The following is a 21,708-nucleotide window of genomic DNA, read 5'->3' as shown; positions in this document are numbered from 1 at the left end:
TTCCAAATGACCTATACTAAAATGATCACATCATGTGTGGCTTTGGTTATTAACTTAATATCAATCTTCTATGCTCCATCATTATGTAAATAATAAACTGTTTTCAAATAAAAAATACAAATTCCTTGAGCCCATTGGCATTTTAGGTCATACACAGTAAGGCTGACAGTAAACCAAAGGATTAGTTAAGTTGGATCAAAATTCTAGTTGTCCAAGAATTTCACTACAGTACACCAAATATTTTTACATGTGGCTGAACTGATCATAGATTATAGTCTCATGTCAATAGAAATAGAAAGAGAAAAAACTCTTTTGGAATTTTAAGATGTTCCTCTATCCCTTCCACCTCCCTTCTTCACAGTACCCAACCTGGTCTTTGTTTAAGGCCAATTTTGACAATATTTAAATTATTGGTAGCCCAGGCTGAACTGCATAGCAAGTATAACAAAATGAGACAGAAGTCTAAAAGGTTATCTTCTACAAAGAACCATTAATTGGGGCTCAGTTTATAATTTAAAAGACCTAGGTCAACCTGGAATCTCTAGATTGCGAAGTCCATTACTCAAGCTCACATTTTTTTTATCAGCTATAATGCTTCCAGTTCCAAAATTACAAAAACTATAAATATTGTGGCAAACATCTTGCCTCTTCCTAATTAAGCAACGTTGTGCTGCTCTAAAATTAAATTCTAATGGAAATCTCTAAGAAGTTCTTGGTTCTGGTAGAAAATGAAAAATTATTATCAAGTAAGGAATTAACCAACTTTCCCCAAAACCAAAACAGCAAGTACTGACCAAAAAAAAATCTCTGAGGGACCTAGATAAAATGAAAACTTTTGGGTAGTAATAAAGATTGTATTTTTAAAAAACTATAAATCTAAACTGCTTTTTGTGAATGGTCAGTAGTTTCAGATGAGCAAGTACATTTGTGAAGCTCTTCAGAGTAATATTATTTCCTTTGTGGACGTAAACTGGTAGTGGTCCTTATGAATCCAGTTGGATCTTCAGTGAATTCCCAAAATGCTTTCTTTATTTCACTAATAAAAAATATACCATTCTTGATATTTTAAAAAGCTTTTTTCTTTACTAATGAGCTCATATGCTACAGACATAAAATTTATTTTCTTTAGAGACTTTTAAAATATCCCTTATCCAAAATACCATTTAGAAAAGAAAGCGTGAACAGAAGAAATAAAGAAAAACAAGGAAAAGAGAAAGGAATGAAGGACAGGAGGACAGGAGGAGAAATAAACTATAGACAGTGGGAAATTTGGTTAATCAATAAAACTGGGCAGTAACAATGTGATATAGTTTCCCCAGACTGGTTTTGTCCGAAAACCTTTTCTAGAACCTCTCTCAGATGCCTCAGTGAGTTTCATCAGTTAAGTTCATTTGCTCAGTTGTGTCTGACTCTTTGTGATCCCATGGACTGCAGCATGCCAGGCTTCCTGTCCATCACCAACTCCCGGAGCTTGCTCAAACTCAAGTCCATCGAGTCAATGATGCCATCCAACCATCTTATCCTCTGTCATCCCCTTCTTCTCTTGCCTTCAATATTTCCCAGCATCAGGGTCTTTTCTAGTGAATCAGTTCTTTACATCAGGTGGCCAAAGTATTGGAACTTCAGCTTGAGCATCAGTCCTTCCAATGAATATTCAGGACTAATTTCCTTTAGGATGGACTGGTTTGATCTCCTTGCAGTCCAAGGAACTCTTAAGAGTCTTCTCCAACATCACAGTTTAAAAGCATCAATTCTTTGATGTTCGGCTTTCCTTATAGTCCAACTCTCACATCTATACATGACTACTGGAAAAACCATAGCTCTGACTAAACCATAGCTCAGACCTTTGTCAGCAAAGTAGTGTCTCTGCTTTTTAATATGCTATCTAGGTTGGTCATAGCTTTTCTTCCAAAGAGCAAGCATCTTTTAATTTCATGACTGCAATCGCCATCTGCAGTGATTTTTGGAGTCCAAGAAAATAAAGTCTGCCCTGTTTCCATTGTTTCCCTATCTATTTGCCATGAAGTGATGGGACCGAATTCCCCTGGTGGCTCAGATAGTAAAGAATCTGCCTGCATTGCAGGAGACCCAGGTTCGATGCCTGGGTCGGGAATATTCCCTGGAGAAGGGAATGGCAACCCATTCCAGTATTCTTTCCTGGAAAATTCCATGGACAGAGGAGCCTACCGGTCCATGGGGTCACAAAGAGTCAGACATGACTGAGCGAGTAACACTTGACTTTCAGTGAGCTTCGTAAAAGAACACAAACTGATGCTCTTTGCATATATAGTGGTCCTTCGGTATCCTCAGGAGACTGGTTCCAGTCCCACCGATACCAAAATTGCAGATGCTCAAGTCCTTTATATAAAATGGTGCAGTATTTGCAGGCAGCCTATGCACATCCTGCAGTAAACTTTAAATCATCTCTAAATTACTTATAATACTTAATACAAATAAATGCTATGAAATGAATTGCAGTACCCAGCAAATTCAAGTTTTGCTTTTTGGATCTTGCTGGAATTTTTTTTTTTTTTTTCAATTTGCAGTTGGTTGAATTCATGGATGTGAAACTCACAGATACAGATGACCAACTCTGTATCAGTATTCTTAATTTAGGGTGGGGCTTTGTGAGGGTCCATTAGCAAGGTTTTTATGAATAGACTTCAGGAATCCATGAACTTTTGAAATTGCATAGAAGCATTTTTGTGACTGTCCTTGTGTGCCTTTATTTTTCTTGGAAAAAGATCATTAGCTTTCATTGGATTCACCAAAGTGTTCAAAGACTCTTGTCTCAAAAAAAAATAGGCTAAGGACCATTACTTTGGATCATTACTAATTATTTTATATCATATTCTTTTCTCAGAAAAAGACAATACATGAGAGTGGGGTGTGTGTGTGTGTCTGTGTGTGTATTGACAAAAAAGGTTTAATGTTGCCATATATTGGCACATTTAATTTACACAAAGCAAATTTTTAGGCATGGCCTGATTCTCTACCACCTGTAACTAAGAAAATAAAAAATACTTTCATTTTAGGCTTTAAGGGTCTGTGGAACAAATTTTTATCTAAAGGAAATGGGAGAGAATTTGGAGTCATTAGATATATTGGATATATTCAATTTATGAAAAAAGATAATATTTTGATATTTTGCTCCATCCTATTTTTAGCCCTGAAATATATATATATATATCTGAATTAATGTAGTTGTTTTCTTCATTTCAGTTACTTACAGCTTCATTTCAAATATAGGAAATATGACCATCTAAATGCTTCTATATTTCTAGGGTATAACAATTTGATTTATTGACAGATACAACTGACAGCTTATTGCTCACAAATCTGCCCATGAAAAGTGATCCTTTGCACCTATGCATGCGTGTGTGCTCAGTCGCTTCAGTTGTGTCAACTCTTTGTGACCTCATGGACTGTAGCCTGCCAGGCTCCTGTCCATGGGATTCTCCAGGCAAGAGTACTGGAGGGGTTTTCCATACCCTTCTCCAGGGGATCTTCCTGACCCAGGGATTGAACCCAGCTCTCCTGCATTGCAGGTGGATCCTTTACTGTCTAAGTCACCAGGAAAGCCCCCTTTGCACCTATGATTCCTCTCAAAGAGAGGAGAATTTTCCAGACATCTTGCCTATTGTCTGGTAGACTCTAAATCAGGAACATTCTAGAAGGTCCATTTTATGACTTTTTCCTCCATGAATGGATCATAGTTGGTCTGTAAGTAGGAGTAATGACCCACTGATAGAATCAGTGCTAAAGAATCAGAATTTAACCAATTTAGGCTAAACAGAATTTAGTCTCCCTTAGAAGATCCTAGAAGTAGTGTAAATGTTATCATTTGGTATAAAACAGCAGGTATGGTGTATTGTCCCTTGACATAAAACCATATGGGAGTATGGGCTGAAGAAAAGCAAAGGAGAAAACTAAATGGCATGGTACTTTGGAAATACCTTATAAAATATCTTTTAACGTGTAAGTTTATGTTTAAACATAAAATGCTTTATAAAATAACTTTTAATGTGCCTTGGAATTCCAAGGCATCTTAGAATATAAATCTGTACAGGAGTGGGTATTTTTTATTTCAGAAAATTCTCCTCAAAAAGAAGTATGCTGTATTAACATTTCAAGTTAGCCCTTAATCTTCAACATGCCTTTCAACAGGAACTTAATCATAATCAACAGCAGTGGGGAAAGTGTCTCCTTCATAGACACGGAAATAGAGCTTTAAAATGCCCTTTTGTCTGAGTCCTTAGGGCTCTGGGTCAAAGGAGAACAGCATGACCTTTTATTTCCCTCTTCCTGGATTTGAAAGAGTAATTCTCAAAAATTTCCCATCCACCGAAAACTCTGATGAGACCATGAGTCATCTCTCTCTCACAATTCCTTCCAGGGACCAAAAAGAAATCTTGGCTTCTTGCCTTAATCAACAATTGTCATTTTCTTACATTTTTTAAATGTAAATTTAAAATAGCATTCTTCTTTGTGTAACTGGCATTTTGGACCATTCTTTGCAGATGAAAATCAAACCATGAAAAACACTGACTTAGAGGAGATAAGGCCCTGGGAGACTGATGTACTTATACTTTAGAAGTAAAACTGGTCACACAAGTCTAATAGAATCTTTTGTTAATAGAGCAAGAAGTCAAACATCAAACTCATTTTTCATAGGGAAGCAGTTTCTTGATAAAAGATAAAATACCATAGCAGAAGTGGGAAGAGAAAGAACTGAGGTGACTAAGGGGTTATTTCAGTTCATATTTACAGAAATGGTACAAAAGCTTGATTCTTGCCTTTTTAAGATAAGTGCTTTGTGTACCTTACAAAACCATCTCATTTTTATGGAACTGCCCATTTTCCTAACTATACTGAGAAGACAGAGTGGAAAAATACAATGTGACACCAAATTGAACAAAAGAAGTTATTCCCTCACCAATGATGATAACCTGAGGTATCACTTGAAAACTAATTCATTTCTCATGGACTTCCCTGGTGGCTCAGATGGTAAAGAATCTGCCTGCAATGAGGGAGACCTAGGTTTGATCCCTGGGTCAGGAAGATCTCCTTGAGAAGGGAATGGCTACCCACTCCACTATTCTTGCCTGGAGAATTGCATGGACAGAGAGAGAAGCCTGGCAGGATACAGTCCATGGGGTTGCAGAGTAGGACATGTCTGAGACACTAACACTTTCACTTTTCTTCACTTTCTTTTCTCATCATGTCTCTCATGGACATTTGTTTTCAGTACTTTATTATGTTAGATTGAACATACATAAGTGCTGATGTTAGGGTAATTTTTTTTACTTGAAAAAGCAGTGTCTATTGACTCAGTGTAAATAACTGAAATTCCTTAATTCAAGTGAATTCAACCAATGTTTGCCCATCATGTGCCTGGCAACTCACTCTATAGTGAAGGACACAATAATGGCAGATGGCAGATGCCGTATCTCCTGGGTAATTTATTATGACCATTATATGTTAAAAATCCATAATCAAGTTGATCACCTGTGGTCAGAAATAGATAGACCCCTAATTTAGCTAGCAGTTGATTCAACAAGTTAAAATATACCCTCGGCTGATTTTGGTAGCCTTTAATATAAGAACCATTTAGGCATTTTCTTAGCACTGTGATAACTTCAGGGAGGTGACTTTTTTTTTTTTTTAACTTTCCATGTTTCGTATAGGAAACTGGCCAATGGATCCACATGAGACTTGCTTAAGATCACATTTAGCTTCCAATCTTTTGGCTACTGGCTTCCTCTACTAACCAACTTTCCCACCTTCTCACTCTGCGCCTCCCCTGTGAGGTATGGTCATCAACACTTTAACTGACCCCAGCGCCCTGGGAGTTACAGGGAGAGGGCAGAGTCTAATGGACTCTCTGGTAGGAAAATTCTTCTAAAGGGTTTTCTGCAAATTTTCGCTCCGTGTGTTATCCCTTCATATGTTGTTTCCTCCCCCATGCTCAGTAATTTTAGTTTGTGCTTTTTGTTTCTCTTTTTGTTTCTTTGGTTTGCTGGCTTTGTGTTCTTTTCTCTTTTTTTTTTCCTTTTCTTTTCCTTTTTTAATGCAGGAATCGGTCAAGGCGTTCCAGTGGTGGCACTCATTGTGGAAGGAGGACCCAATGTGATCTCAATTGTCTTGGAGTACCTTCGAGACACCCCTCCTGTGCCAGTTGTTGTCTGTGATGGGAGTGGACGGGCATCCGACATCCTGGCATTTGGGCATAAATATTCAGAAGAAGGCGGGTAGGTAATTTGCCAGGCCCTGGATTTAAACTATGAGTGCTAAGCTTGTGTTCCAAGCTTGGAAGAGACTGTGTAAGTTGATTGATGGTTTGGCATGGGAAGGAGCCTGGGAAGAGCGGAGAACATATTCTAAATGTCCTATGAGGTGGGAAATACCATGAAAGCTACACTAGTCCATACTGATGATAAAGAGAACTAGGGGAATGGAGGGGCCATAGGACATGGGCTCCTTCCTCTTCATTTTCCTTTTCCCTTTTCCTCCTTCCACTAAGGAATTGGGTTTTTTTCCCAATGACTTTTATTGGAATATAGTTGACTTATAATATGTTAGTTTAGGTGTACATCCCTTATAAATATATATGTGCATATATTCTTTTTCATATTCTCTTCATAATAGGTTATTCCAGAATATTGAGTAGAGTTACTTGTGCTATACAGTAGGTCATCAATTGTCATCTATTCTATATATAGTAGCATATATGTGTTAATCCCAATCTCCCAATTTATCACTCCCCCCTCCATGTTTTCCCTTTGGTAATCATAAGTTTGATTTCAAGATTTGTGTTTTCCCTTTGGTGATCATACATTTGATTCTGAGATTTATGAGTTGGTTTCTGTTTTGTAAATAGGTTCATTTGTATCATTTTTATTAGATTCCACATATAAGTGATATCATATGATTTTCTCTGCCTGACTTACTTTACTTAGTATGATACTCTCTGGGTCCATTCATGTTGCTGCATGTGGCATTATTTCATTCTTTTTAATGACCATGTAATATTCCATTATATGTGTATACCATGTCTTCTTTATCCATTCCTCTGTCGATTGATACTTAGGTTGCTTCCATCTCTCAGCTGTTGCAGATAGTACTGTAATGAACATTAGAATGTGTGTGTCCTTTTTGAATTATGGTTCTCTCCAGATATATGCCAAGGACTGGGATTGCTAGATCATATGGTAGCTCTGTTTTTAGTTTTTTAAGGAACCTCCATACTTTCTCCATAGTAGCTGCACCAATTTACCTTACCATCAACAGCGTAGGAGGGTTCCCTTTTCTCCACTCCCTCTCCAGCATTTATTGTTTGTAGATTTTTAATGATGGCCACTCTGACAGGTGTGAGGTGATACCTCATTGCAGTTTCAAAGCTATATTACAAAGCTATAGTCATTAAAACAGTATGTTACTAGCACAAAAACAGAAATATAGCTCAGTGGGATAAGATGGAAAGTCCAGAGATAAACCCATGCACCTATGGTCTAATCTGTGACAAAGGAAGCAAGAAGATGCAATGGAGGAAAGATAGTCTTTTCAATAAGTGGTGCTGGGAAAACTGGGAAGCCACTTGAAAAAGAATGAAATTAAAACACTCTCTAACACCATACACAAAATTAAACTCAAAGTGGATTAAAGACCTAAATGTAAGGATGGATACTATAACACTCCTAAAGGAAAACATAGGCAGAACACTCTCTGACTTAAATTGCAATGATACCTTTTTTGACCCACCTCCTAGAGTAATTAAAATAAAAATAAACGAATGACACCTAATTAAACTTAAAAACTTTTGCACACCAAAGGAAACTATAAACAACATGAAAATATAACCTACAGAATGGGAGAAAATATTTGCAAACTATGCAACTGACAAGGGATTAATCTCTAAAATATACAAACAGCTTGTTCAGCTCAATGTCAAAAAAAAAATGGGCAGAAGATCTAAATTGACGTTTCTCCAAAGAAGACACACAAATGGCTAAAAAGCATAGGAACTGGGTTTTTACACATGAAGCACAACTAACCTGGACCGTATAATGCAGGTCAGCAACTTGAGAGAAGCTGGAGTGTGCAACTTCCAGGCTTGACCTCCAAATACCAGCTTCCCCAAGCTGCTATATGTGTACAAATACTAAATGTTTACAAAAGCGTTTGGTGCCCTGTCCCATCATACCCTTCTAGACTGGCTTGGAAAGTGGACTGTCTGTAATGGTAACCACTCTGGTCCTGTGTAAAGTGATCTTGAATCCTTCACACACTTTCCTTGATATAGCAACTCCCTTCCCCATGCTGCTTTCAACAGTTCAAAGCACCAGCCCCTTGGAGGACTTCCTTGCATACCCATCCACTGCATCTGAGATCTCCTCCTGCAGATGATTAGAAGTAATTCTTCTGGTGTGGATGACTTTAAGAAGGAGAACTCAAGGGAGCTGTTGAAGCTTTAAATAAGGAATTTCCTAACGTAATCAGTTCTCCTAACACATGAAAGTAGTGGGAGAAAGAAACCCCAAAGGAATTGCTGCTGCTGCTGCTGCTAAGTCACTTCAGTTGTGTCCGACTCTGTGTGACCCCATAGACAGAAGCCCACCAGGGTCCCCCTTCCCTGGGATTCTCCAGGCAAAAACACTGGAGTGGGTTGCCATTTCCTTCTCCAATGTGTGAAAGTGAAAAGTGAAAGTGAAGTCGCTCAGTCGTGTCCGACCCTTAGCGACCCCACGGACTGCAGCCCACCAGGCTCCTCTATCCATGGGATTTTCTAGGCAAGAGTACTGGAGTGGCTTGCCATTGCCTTCTCCGCCAAAGGAATTAGGTATCTTTTATTCATCCCTTCCATAAATATACAGTGTCTATTGGGTGCCGTGCACTAAGATATGGAAAAAAAAAATAACAAGCTATTTCTACCCTCAAAGATTTCATAGCAAGTCTTATAAACTGACAGTGTATCATTATAATAATAGTAATGACAGGTGAGTTTGTCTACTCAGGTCACTCCCTCTGGCACCTCTCCCTCACCCAGCCTGACTTAAGATAGACTCAGCATGGCAACTCAATGCCATTTCTCCTGTCCCATTCCTCCTCTTGTCTTTGCCACCAGCCGAGCATGCCAGGTAAGGCGTTAAGCAGCACGCTTCCCTTAGTTAGTACATATACTAACCCTTAGTACATGTACCTAGGCATGTGAAAGGAAGAAAATCAGAGGCACAGAGCTCTCAGCTTAACATTGTGAACCCTGTCGGTGACTTTAGGCCCTGTTAAAGCTTTTGATATTAAAAGAAAAAAGCACCACGTTAGAATTTGCTTTCTGGCAAATTCGATGAAGTTATCATTATCTTCTTTAATAGTAAGTATCAGTCCATTTTATAGTTAAGAAACTAAACAGAGAATATTTGCCTACATGGTGCCGTGTCTGTTACCAATAAAAGTTGAAGATCCTCAGCTATGCTTTGTTTTTCAGTCACTCAGTCGTGCCCAACTCTTTGTGACTCCTTGGACTGCAGCATGCCAGGCTTCCCTATCCTTCACCATCTCCCATCCCAGAGCTTGGTCAAACTCATGTCCAATGATGCTTTGCCTTTATTAAAAACTTAGCCATAGTTCTCATTAATTTAAATGTAACAATTGGTTATTAAGGAATGTATATAACCTTAAGCTTTGGCACTTTTTTTGTCTTCGTGCTGGCATTATTTTGTTGTATCCCTACAAAGTAGATATAAGTTTGCACTCAGAATGCATGTTTCCTTTTGAGAAACCTCAGCACTTCAGATTTCCAGGTTTATATACAATGAAAATATGGACCTCGTGCTTGTTTTGTCGTTGTCTTGGGTTGGGTACCTTGAAAAATGTTGAAATCTCTGATAAGCTGCTTTTCCAGATTCTGTTTTAATATAAGAGAAATATTACACATTTGGAGCTGGGCATGGCTCTATATATTATTTAACCTAGGGGACAGATACACAAAGAAATTAGGTGCTTTCTCAAGGCCATACAGCCCATGATCCCAGGCCAGTTCAGTATATTATAAAAATTTACTGAAATGTGTTTTGTGGTATGTGCTCTATTGCTTCCTCATATAGTACTTCAGTGATACTGTCTTTTAAATATATAAGTATACTTATGCTGCCTTCAGCTCTTTCATTTAGTTTTTTATTTTTCTGTGTACTCCAAAAAGAAAAAATCAATGCATTTCTGGTTACAAACTGAAATCCCAGCAGACCAGCTCTACGTCCTGTGGATTCTTTTCCTTCCCCCACCCAAATCATCATCAGTTCAGTTCAGTCGCTCAGTCATGTCCGACTCTTTGCAACCCCATGAATCACAGCACGCCAGACCTCCCTGTCCATCACCAACTCCCGGAGTTCACTCAAACTCATGTCCATCGAGTCGGTGATGCCATCCAGCCATCTCATTCTCTGTCGTCCCCTTCTCCTCCCGCCACCAATCCTTCCCAGCATCAGAGTCTTTTCCAGTGAGTCAACTCGTCGCATGAGGTGGCCAAAGTATTGGAGTTTCAGCTTTAGCATCAGTCCTTCCAATGAACACCCAGGATTGATCTCCTTTAGAATGGACTGGTTGGATCTCCTTGCAGTCCAAGGGACCCAAATCATCATACCCCAACTCTAAAATTAAGAGACAGAAATACCATGCCCTATAATGAGTGTAACTAGTATGAAAATAAAAAGTTAAGATATTTTTATATCTTTAGAATTATTAAAATTAAAACTTTAATAATTTTCAGAACATTTAAAAATGATTATTAAGAACATAGAAGACTAAAAGGGAGCATTATATTTTCTAATCTGAGTGAGTGAAAGTCACTCAGTCGTGTCTGACTCTTTGCGACCCCATAAACTATATAGTCCATGAAATTCTCCAGGTCAGAACACTGGAATGGGTATCGTTTCCCTTCTCCAGGGGATCTTCCCAACCCAGGAATCAAACTCAGGTCTCCTACATTGTGGGTGGATTCTTCACCAGCTAAGCCACAAGGAAAGCCCTAAATATATATATATTTATTTATATCATATAAATGTTATGATAAAAGTTTGCTCTGCTTCGGGAAAGCAGTTATAAATTTAACATGATAAAATGCATTCAGAATGTTTCTGTGTGCCCTCTGAATAACTGACAGAATTAACCATGTTTATTTAACTTGATAAGAAATTGTCCAACCACACATGCGCAGCCAATGTTAAAAATCATTAGTGTGCCTATTATAAGCTAAAAAAAGAAAAAAAGGCCCAACTGGACTTTATTCATCAAGAAGCATTTCTTCTTTGATTTCCAACAAAGTCCAACAGAGTTCAGACAAGTTTCACTACAAGTAAATATAAATGCATAACTATGTTCATATAAACAGACCTAAGCAAATAAAAGTGTGTGATTGTACATATAATATTGAATATAGGGAACATATATACTCGGTTTATGAAACCTGAATTGGGGTTTGAAATAATTTATTTTTATTTTTCAGTTACTTTAGAAATGTAAATATGATTTTTAAAATTTTAGCTTCATTTACAAGTTGTTAAATAATATAGGCCCAAGGACTATAAATTTTTATATTCAGCTCTAAAGCTTTTCAGTTTCATAATCCTAAAGATGTGAAAAAAAATTTACACACTTTGTACCTTAACTTTTGTGAACTTGATATTTTGACTTTAAATTCTCTGCTAATAACCACCTTTCAAGAACATGAATTTGAAAGGGAATGACTCTGGAAGCAAATTATGATTGGAAAAACTGATTAACTTTTGTAGATGAGGTTATGTGAGGTAGAAAAAGGCAGACTATCTCTCCCAGTGCTGTGGGTTTGGATAAACTAGGAGACAATTACAATTAAATTCTTATTTTTATCTTTTCTCCCAATCTCTGCTCTGAGGCATATACTACCAGAAAAAAATGGTCAGACTATGTTTTTTTCCTTATTGATGTACTGGATTTTCTATTTCTCATCTGTGTTAGTTTAGAATGCATCACAAGTCACTTTCCCTGACTAATTTCATTGCTTTAGAAATATTATCAAATGTTATTTCTGCATCATGAATGACTCAGCACTGCAGACATAAATAGATGAATGCTATCCAAGTAGCATTAGATTCAATTACCTCAGTTTTTAAATACTAGGATTCCCCTTTTTGCTGTGTTGACTGAGATGACCAGCTTTACTCCTAGTCAGGAATACCTTTCCAATTGTAGGTGCCTGAAGTGCAAGTCAGAGATTACTTTGCTTGATAATTGTCAACTCAAGTCTCAGATTTCAGAGAAATATGATCTAGCCCTTCATTTATCAGCTATTGAGCAAGTACTCACTGATGAAAAATGTCAGCCTGAAAAAGACATCTGAATGAATGTGTGTCCTGAGATGATGCCCCTTATTCATCCAAATTGTATTATTGATGTTTGTGTTTATTTTGTCAAGTTTATGCCCCAAATTATCACCTGGATTTACCATTTTTAGATACCCAAGGCAAGAAGCAGAACTCAAAGAAGCAGAAAACTTAAGTTTTAAGTAGTCATAACTTTTGGGAGGTTATCAATGGGGCAAACACAAATAGACTTCACATCCTTATGTGCCAGTGGAATTTGCCTCCGGTATTGTGAAGAATAAATGAGCAACGGCTTGCTTTCAAATATAGGAGGTAAATAATGTATTCAAGATAAGTCTGATTTGTCTATTTAAAGGGAACTTCCTTGGTGACTCAGCAGTAAAGAATCTACCTGCCAAAACAGGAAAAATGAATTTGATCCCTGGGTCAGGAAGATCCGCTGGAGAAGGAAAGCCACCCACTCCAGTATTTTTGGCTGGGAAATCCCATGTACAGAGGAGCCTGGCGGGCTATAATCCATGGGGTCACAAAGAGTCAGACATGACTCAGTGACTAAACAACAACAACACAACAATGGGGTCCCTACACTTTTGGATTAGATGAAGTAAAGGCATAAATGAAACATAAAGTAGAAATGAAGGAAAATTTTGTTGTGTGGCTTCAAATTATATAACTACAGGGAGGCCTGGCGTGCTGTGATTCATGGGGTCGCGGAGAGTCGGACACGACTGAGCGACTGAACTGAACTGAACTGAACTGATCCTAACAGAGATGTGACAAGTTTGCCTCTCTCCAAAGAAAATCAAAATAACCAAAGACAGGAGAAAGTCCATCAGGAAAGTATCAATTTAGAATCCCAGGTGTAGATTGTATTCCCTAAGGCGTATCTTTCTGGGTGGTGGCCACTGGTTCCTTCTGCTGCTCAAGAGATTACTAGTTAAAGCTGAAGGATGTCACAGGCCTATCATTTGTCTCTGTAAGATCTGTCCAAAGAAAGTAATTGATCTTGATGGATTGTACTCCAGCATGATTTAGACATAATTGGAATGTCAAGTGAGAAAGAAGGAAACAAATAGCAAGCATGCCAACTTCGTGTCCATTTTATTTGTTGTTAATTTCATCTTGCCTTGTTTCTTTTCTAGAATTTTCTATAAAAAGCATGTCAAAACTGGATTCTGTCTTGTGACCTCAGAAGGGAAGTAAGAAAAGTTGGAAACGTATTGTACAGACACAGAATACTGGTAGCTTTATTTATAAAAAAAAAAAAAAAAAAAGTTCTGTCTTTGTAAACTGCTTTCCAAGTTAACATTTTACTGTAAGAGGATAGGCAGGATGTGGCACATTGGAGATTAATTGGAAATCTACAACACAGGCATGAGTACCAATAACTAATATACATGTATACATAGTATACATGATAAATGTATAAAGTGTTACCAGAACACACAGCTTTTGAGTGTGGCATTCCTCATGAGACTCTATTCAGTGGAAGCATTTATGTTAATTTTCCACAAAATGGCAATATGATAACTCTATTGCTTCTTTTCCCCTTTCCCATCAAATACTATATCTAAACTGAGAGTCAGTATGAATGATCAAGGAAAAGCTAACATATGACCCTCTTTTATGCAGCTCAACACAGAACAAAGAACCAGTCTGAACAGGCTGAAGGAAAGCTGGTAAAGGGGACAAACTATATGAGATAGTATAGTGTTCAGTGTGTGTGTATATATATTTTATTAAACTGAATTTATATATACTCAAATTCAGTGTAATGAAATTGATATGTTAATTTAACTCTATAAAATTGATTAAATATAAGTATATATATTAACATATAAATAATATATATATGTGTGTATGTGTGTTTAAATTTTAAATGAAAACCTAAAAGTAGGACTGATAACATCACTTTTCAAATCAATCAATCACCAGGTATTTTTCAAATGCTTGTTTTAGGCCTTTCCTTGATATGTACAATTGAGCTGCTGCTGCTGCTGCTGCTGCTGCTGCTGCTAAGTCACTTCAGTCGTGTCCGACTCTGTGTGACCCCATAGACGGAAGCGCACCAGGATCCCCCGTCCCTGGGATTCTCCAGGCAAGAACACTGGAGTGGGTTGCCATTTCCTTCTCCAATGTGTGAAAGTGAAAAGTGAAAGTGAAGTCGCTCAGTCATGTCCGACCCTTAGCGACCCCACGGACTGCAGCCTACCAGGCTGCTCCATCCATGGGATTTTCTAGGCAAGAGTACTGGAGTGGCTTGCCATTGCCTTCTCCGACAATTGAGCTAGTACAAAAAAAAAATAATTTTCAATTAGATGTTACTGAGTTCCAAAAAGCAGAAACAGGCATAAGTTGGAGTACATGGAGAAAGTTTTATAAAGAAAGTATTACTTCAGTTTTTCCATTTGTGGAATATATAAAGATATATGGATACTTGTGTCATTGTATCTAAGTTCCACAAGGCTAGAATAGCTTTGTTTGTTTAAGCAAGTGCAAAATAAAATAAATATTTTTTTTAGAGTTTGCTATTTGATCCCTTCTTGTGTGTCTACATGGGGATAATGAAGCATTAACTTAAAAACAAAAATCTAGATAATTTATTGAGGAAAGTGCCAGTGAAAAGTTTTATTGATTTAAATTGACCAATACATTCTCTATATTGATTAAATTTACTTTAGAATTGCTCAACTCCAAGTTGGGAAAATGTGCATTGAAATAAAGAGCAAACATGAGAAAAACACAGAGCTGGGTAATCCATCACCATAAAGAAAGCTTTTTTAGGGAACCTCTGCCCACAGCTTTCAGATAGCACATCAATGCAAGTGAAGACTTCAGAGGTATCAGCTGTGTTCCTCTGAGATTTGCTTAGCTGACTCTCAGCCATTTGTTACATAGAAAACATTCCGAATAAGCATGTGGTCATCACATTTAGCGGAGAAGGCAATGGCATCCCACTCCAGTACTCTTGCCTGGAGAATCCCACGGACGGAGGAGACTGGTAGGCTGCAGTCCATGGAGTCGCTAAGAGTCGGGCACGACTGAGCAACTTCACTTTCACTTTTCACTTTCATGCATTGGAGAAGGAAATGGCAACCCACTCCAGTGTTCTTGCCTGGAGAATCCCAGGGACGGGGAGCCTGATGGGCTTCCGTCTATGGGGTCACACAGAGTCGGACACGACTGAAGTGACTTAGCAGCAGCAGCATCACATTTAGGCATGGCTGAGAATCACTTGCAAAGCAATAAAAGACAGAGTCCCCTAAGTATCCTGATTCAGTGTAGCTGGGCTGGAATGTAGGAAACTGTATTTGAAACCAAAATCCCAGGTGATTTCAGTGAGAGGGTCCATGGACATACACTTTCAGAACTTTTTTTAAAAACTTATTTTATTGAAGTACAGGTGATTTACAATGTTGTGTTAATTTCTGCTGTACAGCAAAATGATTCAGTTATACATAAGATTGACATGACATTTCTTTACCCACTTAATTTCTAGGAAATTTTTCTGTCTGAAGTTCAGTGCATAGTTTCTGTCTCCTGAGAGCTTTAAAACCAACAAATACATTTAAAAATTATCTGAGTGAGGTATAGATAATAAGCTGTCCTGGTATTTAATCCTTCTAGCTTAGAGGAAGTGAATTCTGAAACAATCTGGCTGACATTAGAACCTGCAGCTGCTAAAAATACAGTGTATTAACATCTCACCCAGTAGTGTCATTAATAATAGATAATGTTTGGGATGTTCTTAATGGATTTTCCTCAGATTCCCTGTGTAATTCTCAGATGTTGATTATGAACCATAGGATTTATGAAAACTATTTACAGCAGTAACTACCTTCTTATAAAAACTTCTTCATCCAGAGAAACACTAAAGATGCATTGAAGTAGGACTCCAAGGTTAACACAAGTTTACACTTCTGTTGTCCAGAAAAGTCTCCATTCAGCTTCAATAAAGCCTTTCCTTTACTGTCCTAATTGTTGGACAACCATCTTTGAGTTGATATACATGTTCATTGTGTTTTTGGATTTATTCAGTGTGAATGAAGTGTCCATCCATGAGCAGTGATCCCTAAAGGTCTTAAGTAAAAAATAAAAAATCAGCTTCTCTAAAACCATGGAAACCATAGTTCAGTGTCTTGGAGACCAGCTAGTGTTTGGAGCTCTTTGATCCTATGATCTTCTTGGTTTTCCCCCTTTGATAATATATTCGAGATTTTATAATCTCTGGTGCAGGGATGACAAGTTTTTGTTTTGAGTGTCAACAATAATCAACTGATAGAGACGTTGTAGAATGATGTGTTGAGAATTATTCCAAGACCACATCTGGACTCAGAAGAAAGATTACTGTGATAGATTAGCAATGGTGCAAAGGAGGAAAACTATAGTCAAAATATCACAGATGTCTACTCTTATTCTAGAATGAAAACAAAATCTTGTAAGTAGCCTGCATTTATTACTACCAGCCAGTCATCAAGCAGCACACTGAATTATGAAACCAAGGGAAAAATAAGAAACTCATCTGCCTAAAAGATGCTTAGTAAATAAGTCAATTTTTTATCAACACTGTGAAGCACATCAGTGTTTAAATTACCCAATGATATGAGCCTTTTCACACAAGCGTAATAAACAGGATATGAACAACAGGAAGCTCTTTATTGTAGGGCGATGTTTGGAGCTGAGCTGAGGGACAAAATGCAATTGCCAATGGATAATTTGCTAGAAAAAAGAATAACTTTTTGTAAAAGCTAGGAACTAATTCATCACAGAATAAATTCAAAAATAGATAAAATTACATTTGTCCCAATATCTCAGCGTAGGATGTGGGGTTAGAAGGAATATTTTGACAAATTACTTTAGCAGAGAATTGGTATTTCCTATTCCTTTTTCTCCAGGCTTCCCTGGAGGCTCAGATGGTAAAGAATCTGTCTGCAATGTGGGAGACTCGGGTTTGATCCCTGGATTGGGGAGATCCCCTGGAAATGGGCATGGCGACCCACTCCATTATTCTTGCCTGGGGAATCTCCATGGACAGAGGAGCCTGGTGGGCTACAGTCCATAGAGTCGCAGAGTCAGAAATGACTGAGCTACTCACACTTCTTTTCCTCCACATCCCTGACCCTCCCAAGTGCATACTTGAGGGATTTAAGTTGCTATTTTTTTAAAGATCTATATACAAGAGCCTGATCTAGACACTTCATTTCATAAACATTTTGAGTTAGCTATGATGATTATCTCAATTTTATGAATGAGGAAATTGAGGAGAGGTGAGGAAAGTTCAGCATCAAACAGCTTGAGTGGTCTGTCCAGACAAATGGGGCTGGAATGTCGGCTGTTAGGAGCTGCATGTCTTGGCCATAGGAAAAGGAGACTCAGGAACTGCAGGAGGTTTACTTGCCTCAGATCTGAGTTACTCCAGACAGCAGAGGAGTCTGCACCCCGCTTCTATATTCTCCTTCTTGCTTTGCATGCTGGTTAATTTCTCCTTTGAATTAAACATTGAATTAAAGCAGGTCAGTTGAAGAGGTGCCAATGTTTTTGCCTGCCCAAGGAGCCTACACATCTCAAGCCAGCTCTGATTCTGTCTTTTATACAGGGCCTAAAACAATAAAAGTTTGACTGTATCTCTTGCTTGGCTATATGCAGTATTCACTGATGGGATTTCACTTGGAATGAAATCAGAGTATGTTTTTTCCTTACTATTTTGGCAACAGAGAAGCTACCTGACCATGTGGCAGTCCCTGTGTCCTTTGGCAACAATTCAATTTCAACTCTTGGGCACATTCATAACCAAAGGCAAGGGGAAGAAGAGACGTTGTAGAGATGCAGCCAGCACTGTTCAGGATTTTCCACCTTAACGTCCTGTTAGGTCTGTGCCTCAGGCTGAGGATTTGGCACCTCTGTCTGCCTCAAGAGCAGCACTGTCCAATATAACTTTCTGTAATGATGGAAATGTCCTATATCTCTGCTGTCCAATCAGATAGGCACTGAGCCATTGAATTGTGGCTAGAGTGACTAAGAAATTGAATTTTAAATTTTATTTAATTGTAATAAATTTAAGTTTGGATTGCCACATGTGGCTGATAGCTAGCACAGCTCTGACATTTCTATAATTGGATTCTTCCACACTGAGAACCCTTGAATATTTGACAGATTTCCACTGTTATTAGAAATTGTTCCATTCATTTTTAAATTACATTCTTACATCCAACCAACATCATGTACGCAGGCATCCAATATTTTTGGACACCTACCATGTTCCAGGCACTATTCTAGATGTGGGCAAAAACATACTTGTGAGCCAAATAAACATTTATGCTGTTGCGGAGCTTATATTTTAAATTTTAGCAAGGTTAGATAGATAGTAAGTAATAAACATAATAAGCATGTATAACATTTTAAAAGGTGATATACAAGGGGAAAAGGAGAGGGGTGAGGGAAATCAAGATAAGAGGGGCAGAGGAAAAGCATCTTCAGCATCTCCATGAACACAGAGAGAAGGAGTCCATAAATACTCCTTTCTGTTAACATGCAATCCATGCATCCAAGGAGTTAGTCTAGTTAGGATTTTCTGAAATTAATCTGTCTTTATGAAGTGCCAAATATAAGATGTACACCACAAACTTTGTCCTATAAAATGTATCAATTGCTTCTCTTACCACCACCCTCAACCCCAACTCACCACCTACTTCTGTCTCCTTTTGTATACGTATCTGTGCCTTCTGTTTAATATATCTGGCTCAGGATTGTAGAGTGGGTTTTAAAAAGTAGAGAGATAGACAGATAGACAGGTAGGTAGGTAGGTAGAAAGAAAGAAATGTAACATACATCACTCTATGGGAAGTGGTAGTGGAATTTGCCAGAGAGCAGACTATGCCCTCAAGGTATGTGCATTGCCCAGTAATAGGCAGCTTCTTGAAGATCTATCTGTAGATGGAAACCCTCAGGAAAAGCTAAGGTAAACAACTTTTCTAGGTTAGATGTTTAAACAGGGTCAGAGGTACTATTTCTAATAGGTCTAAGCTATTTCTAATAGGCCTTTGGCCACCTCATGTGACGAGTTGACTCACTGGAAAAGAGTCTGATGCTCGGAGGGATTGGGGGTAGGAGGAGACGGGGACGGCAGAGAATGAGATGGCTGGATGGCATCGCCGACTCAATGGACATGAGTTTGAGTGAACTCCGGGAGTTGGTGATGGACAGGGAGGCCTGGCGTGCTGTGATTCGTGGGGTCGCAAATAGTCGGACACGACTGAGCGACTGAACTGAACTGTACTGAATAGGCCTTAACTGATAGAAGCCATTTGTATCTGAAGCTGATCCTCAGTAAAACCTTGAGCAAAGTAATTTCTGTCTGTTGGTCACTTTTCTGCATTCTATTCATATCTTCTCCAACTTCCTAGTCAGATAGTTCTTCCTGAAAACCATCAATATCAGTCAGTTACAGCTAAGTGAATTTAATATTAAATATCACTTATCCCAAGAGGTGTTCTCAGGGCTTCTAATTATTGAGTAAAATACTTGCCTTTTAATTAACTAAAAGGAACTTTGGGCATTCTGCTGAGTTAAGAAAGTAACTCTGAGAGAGTGGTGGTGGATCCTTGAAATCACATTCCTCAGTCTCCTTACACATAAGATATCTAAAATCCTGTCTCAGTGATACAACAGAAGAAATATCTTCTTGTGTCTAGTCATTTAAACAAATCACTAACTTTACTACACTGAGTTGAGACTGTATATTTAGATTAGTATAATTTATTATCAAAGATCATTCCTTCTGATTCTCTTGTCCTTTAAGCCCAGCTCTGATGCTTTCAGCTTATAATCTTTAATGAGTCAGTTTAACTCTGCAGACTTCAGATTCTTCATCTGTAAAGTGGTTGTTGTGAAGTTGTATCATTCTTTGATCCTGAACTTCAAATTCCTTGGCAGAATTTTCAGATTACACTTTTCCTAGAACACACAGACTCCAGAAATATAAAAATATAAGATTCAGGAGGAGATCTAGGTCAAGTAAGAGTTATGATCCTAAAACATATTTGACTTCAAGATGATGTAAAATTATCGAGTAGTGGCTTTAGGGTATCTTAGCATCACTTGTTTGTTTTTACTTGACGCTGATGAACATAATGAGGGCTTCCCTGATAGCTCAGTTGGTAAAGAATCCGCTATGATGCAGGAGACCCTGATTTTATTCCTGGGTTGGGAAGATCCGCTGGAGAAAGGATAGGCTACCCACTCCAGTATTCTGGCCTATAGAATTTAATATGAGCTAATGAATTCTCTTCATCGATACCCTTCTAAGTGGTCTTGAATTATAGCCTTTTCCATCCCATTCACAGACCTGCTCCATCCAACTTCTATATTAGAAATACTGCAATTTTTCTTTTCTCCATAGAATTTTTCTCCTCCAGCTAATTTGCATACCCAATACTTTGCTTCAGCCCTGATCTTGGCATTATTAGGATTCCTTGCAGGTGTGAAAGCCCCTTGGGTATTTAATAATAACAAAAAACTCCTTATTTTTGAGCACCTATTATGTACCAGAAACAGTGCTAGGTACTTTATATACCTGATCTTTTTTTCTAAGTTTGTGTGTGTGCATGTGTGCTAAGTGGCATCAGTTATGTCCCACTCTTTAAGACCCAAGGAATACTGTAGCCCTCCAGGCTTCTCTGTCCATGGGAGTTTCCAAGCAAGAATACTGGAGTGGATTGCCATGCCTTTCTCCGACCCAGGGATCAAACCTATGTCTCTTAAGTCTCCTGCATTGGCAGGTGGGCTCTTTACCACTTGGGAAGCCTTTTTTCTGAATGTATCAATCTATGAAGACATATTCTATCCCCTTTCAACAGATAAGGAGATGGAGGATTAAAGAGATGGAATAACCTGCCTCAGGTCCCTCAACTAATAAATGAAAGAACTGGATTCCAGCCAGAAGCACCATATCATAGAGCCTTAATTATAACATTCTATCTTCTATAGAAGACTGCAAAACTGACCTCACCCCTTCTATGTCTGACCTGAAATTAATTGAAAAAAATAATGTAGATGTATGTTGAGTTGATTTTTAAATTTTAATTTATTTTATTGAAGTATAGTTGACTTACAATGTTGTGTTAATTTCTACTTAACAGCAAAGTGGCTCAGTTAATATATATATAATTTTTCATATTCTTTTCCATTATAGTTATCACAGAGTTGATTTTTTTTACGTAGAAAAGCAATTTATTGCATTATACGAACTTACACAGTCAAGGAGAGTAACAGGCCTGCTGGTGAAACAGGTCACCCAATATAGAGATGGTATCCAACTAGTTGTCAAGGACTAACTCCTTTAAAAAAAAAAAAG

The 21,708-nt window shown here is 38.1% G+C and overlaps 1 protein-coding gene across 7 annotated transcripts in view; it reads left to right on the top strand.

The window, feature by feature from the left end:
* TRPM3 (transient receptor potential cation channel subfamily M member 3) overlaps positions 1-21,708 on the top strand; it is a 974,199-nt gene that overhangs the window by 744,671 nt on the left and 207,820 nt on the right. For all 7 annotated transcript variants that reach the window (XM_088837934.1, XM_088837932.1, XM_088837936.1 and 4 more), the window contains one exon: positions 6,077-6,251. In XM_088837934.1, the coding sequence (XP_088694060.1) occupies positions 6,077-6,251 (175 nt within the window). The remainder of the gene's footprint in view (positions 1-6,076; positions 6,252-21,708) is intronic.

This window comes from Moschus berezovskii, chromosome 7, assembly GCF_049115385.1.
Source record: "Moschus berezovskii isolate FMDL1 chromosome 7, NW_MosBer_1.0, whole genome shotgun sequence".
In the NCBI taxonomy this organism is placed as follows: domain Eukaryota; kingdom Metazoa; phylum Chordata; class Mammalia; order Artiodactyla; family Moschidae; genus Moschus; species Moschus berezovskii.
The sequence above is the reverse complement of the archived record's forward strand: the minus strand, read 5'-3'. Positions and strand labels throughout refer to the sequence as shown.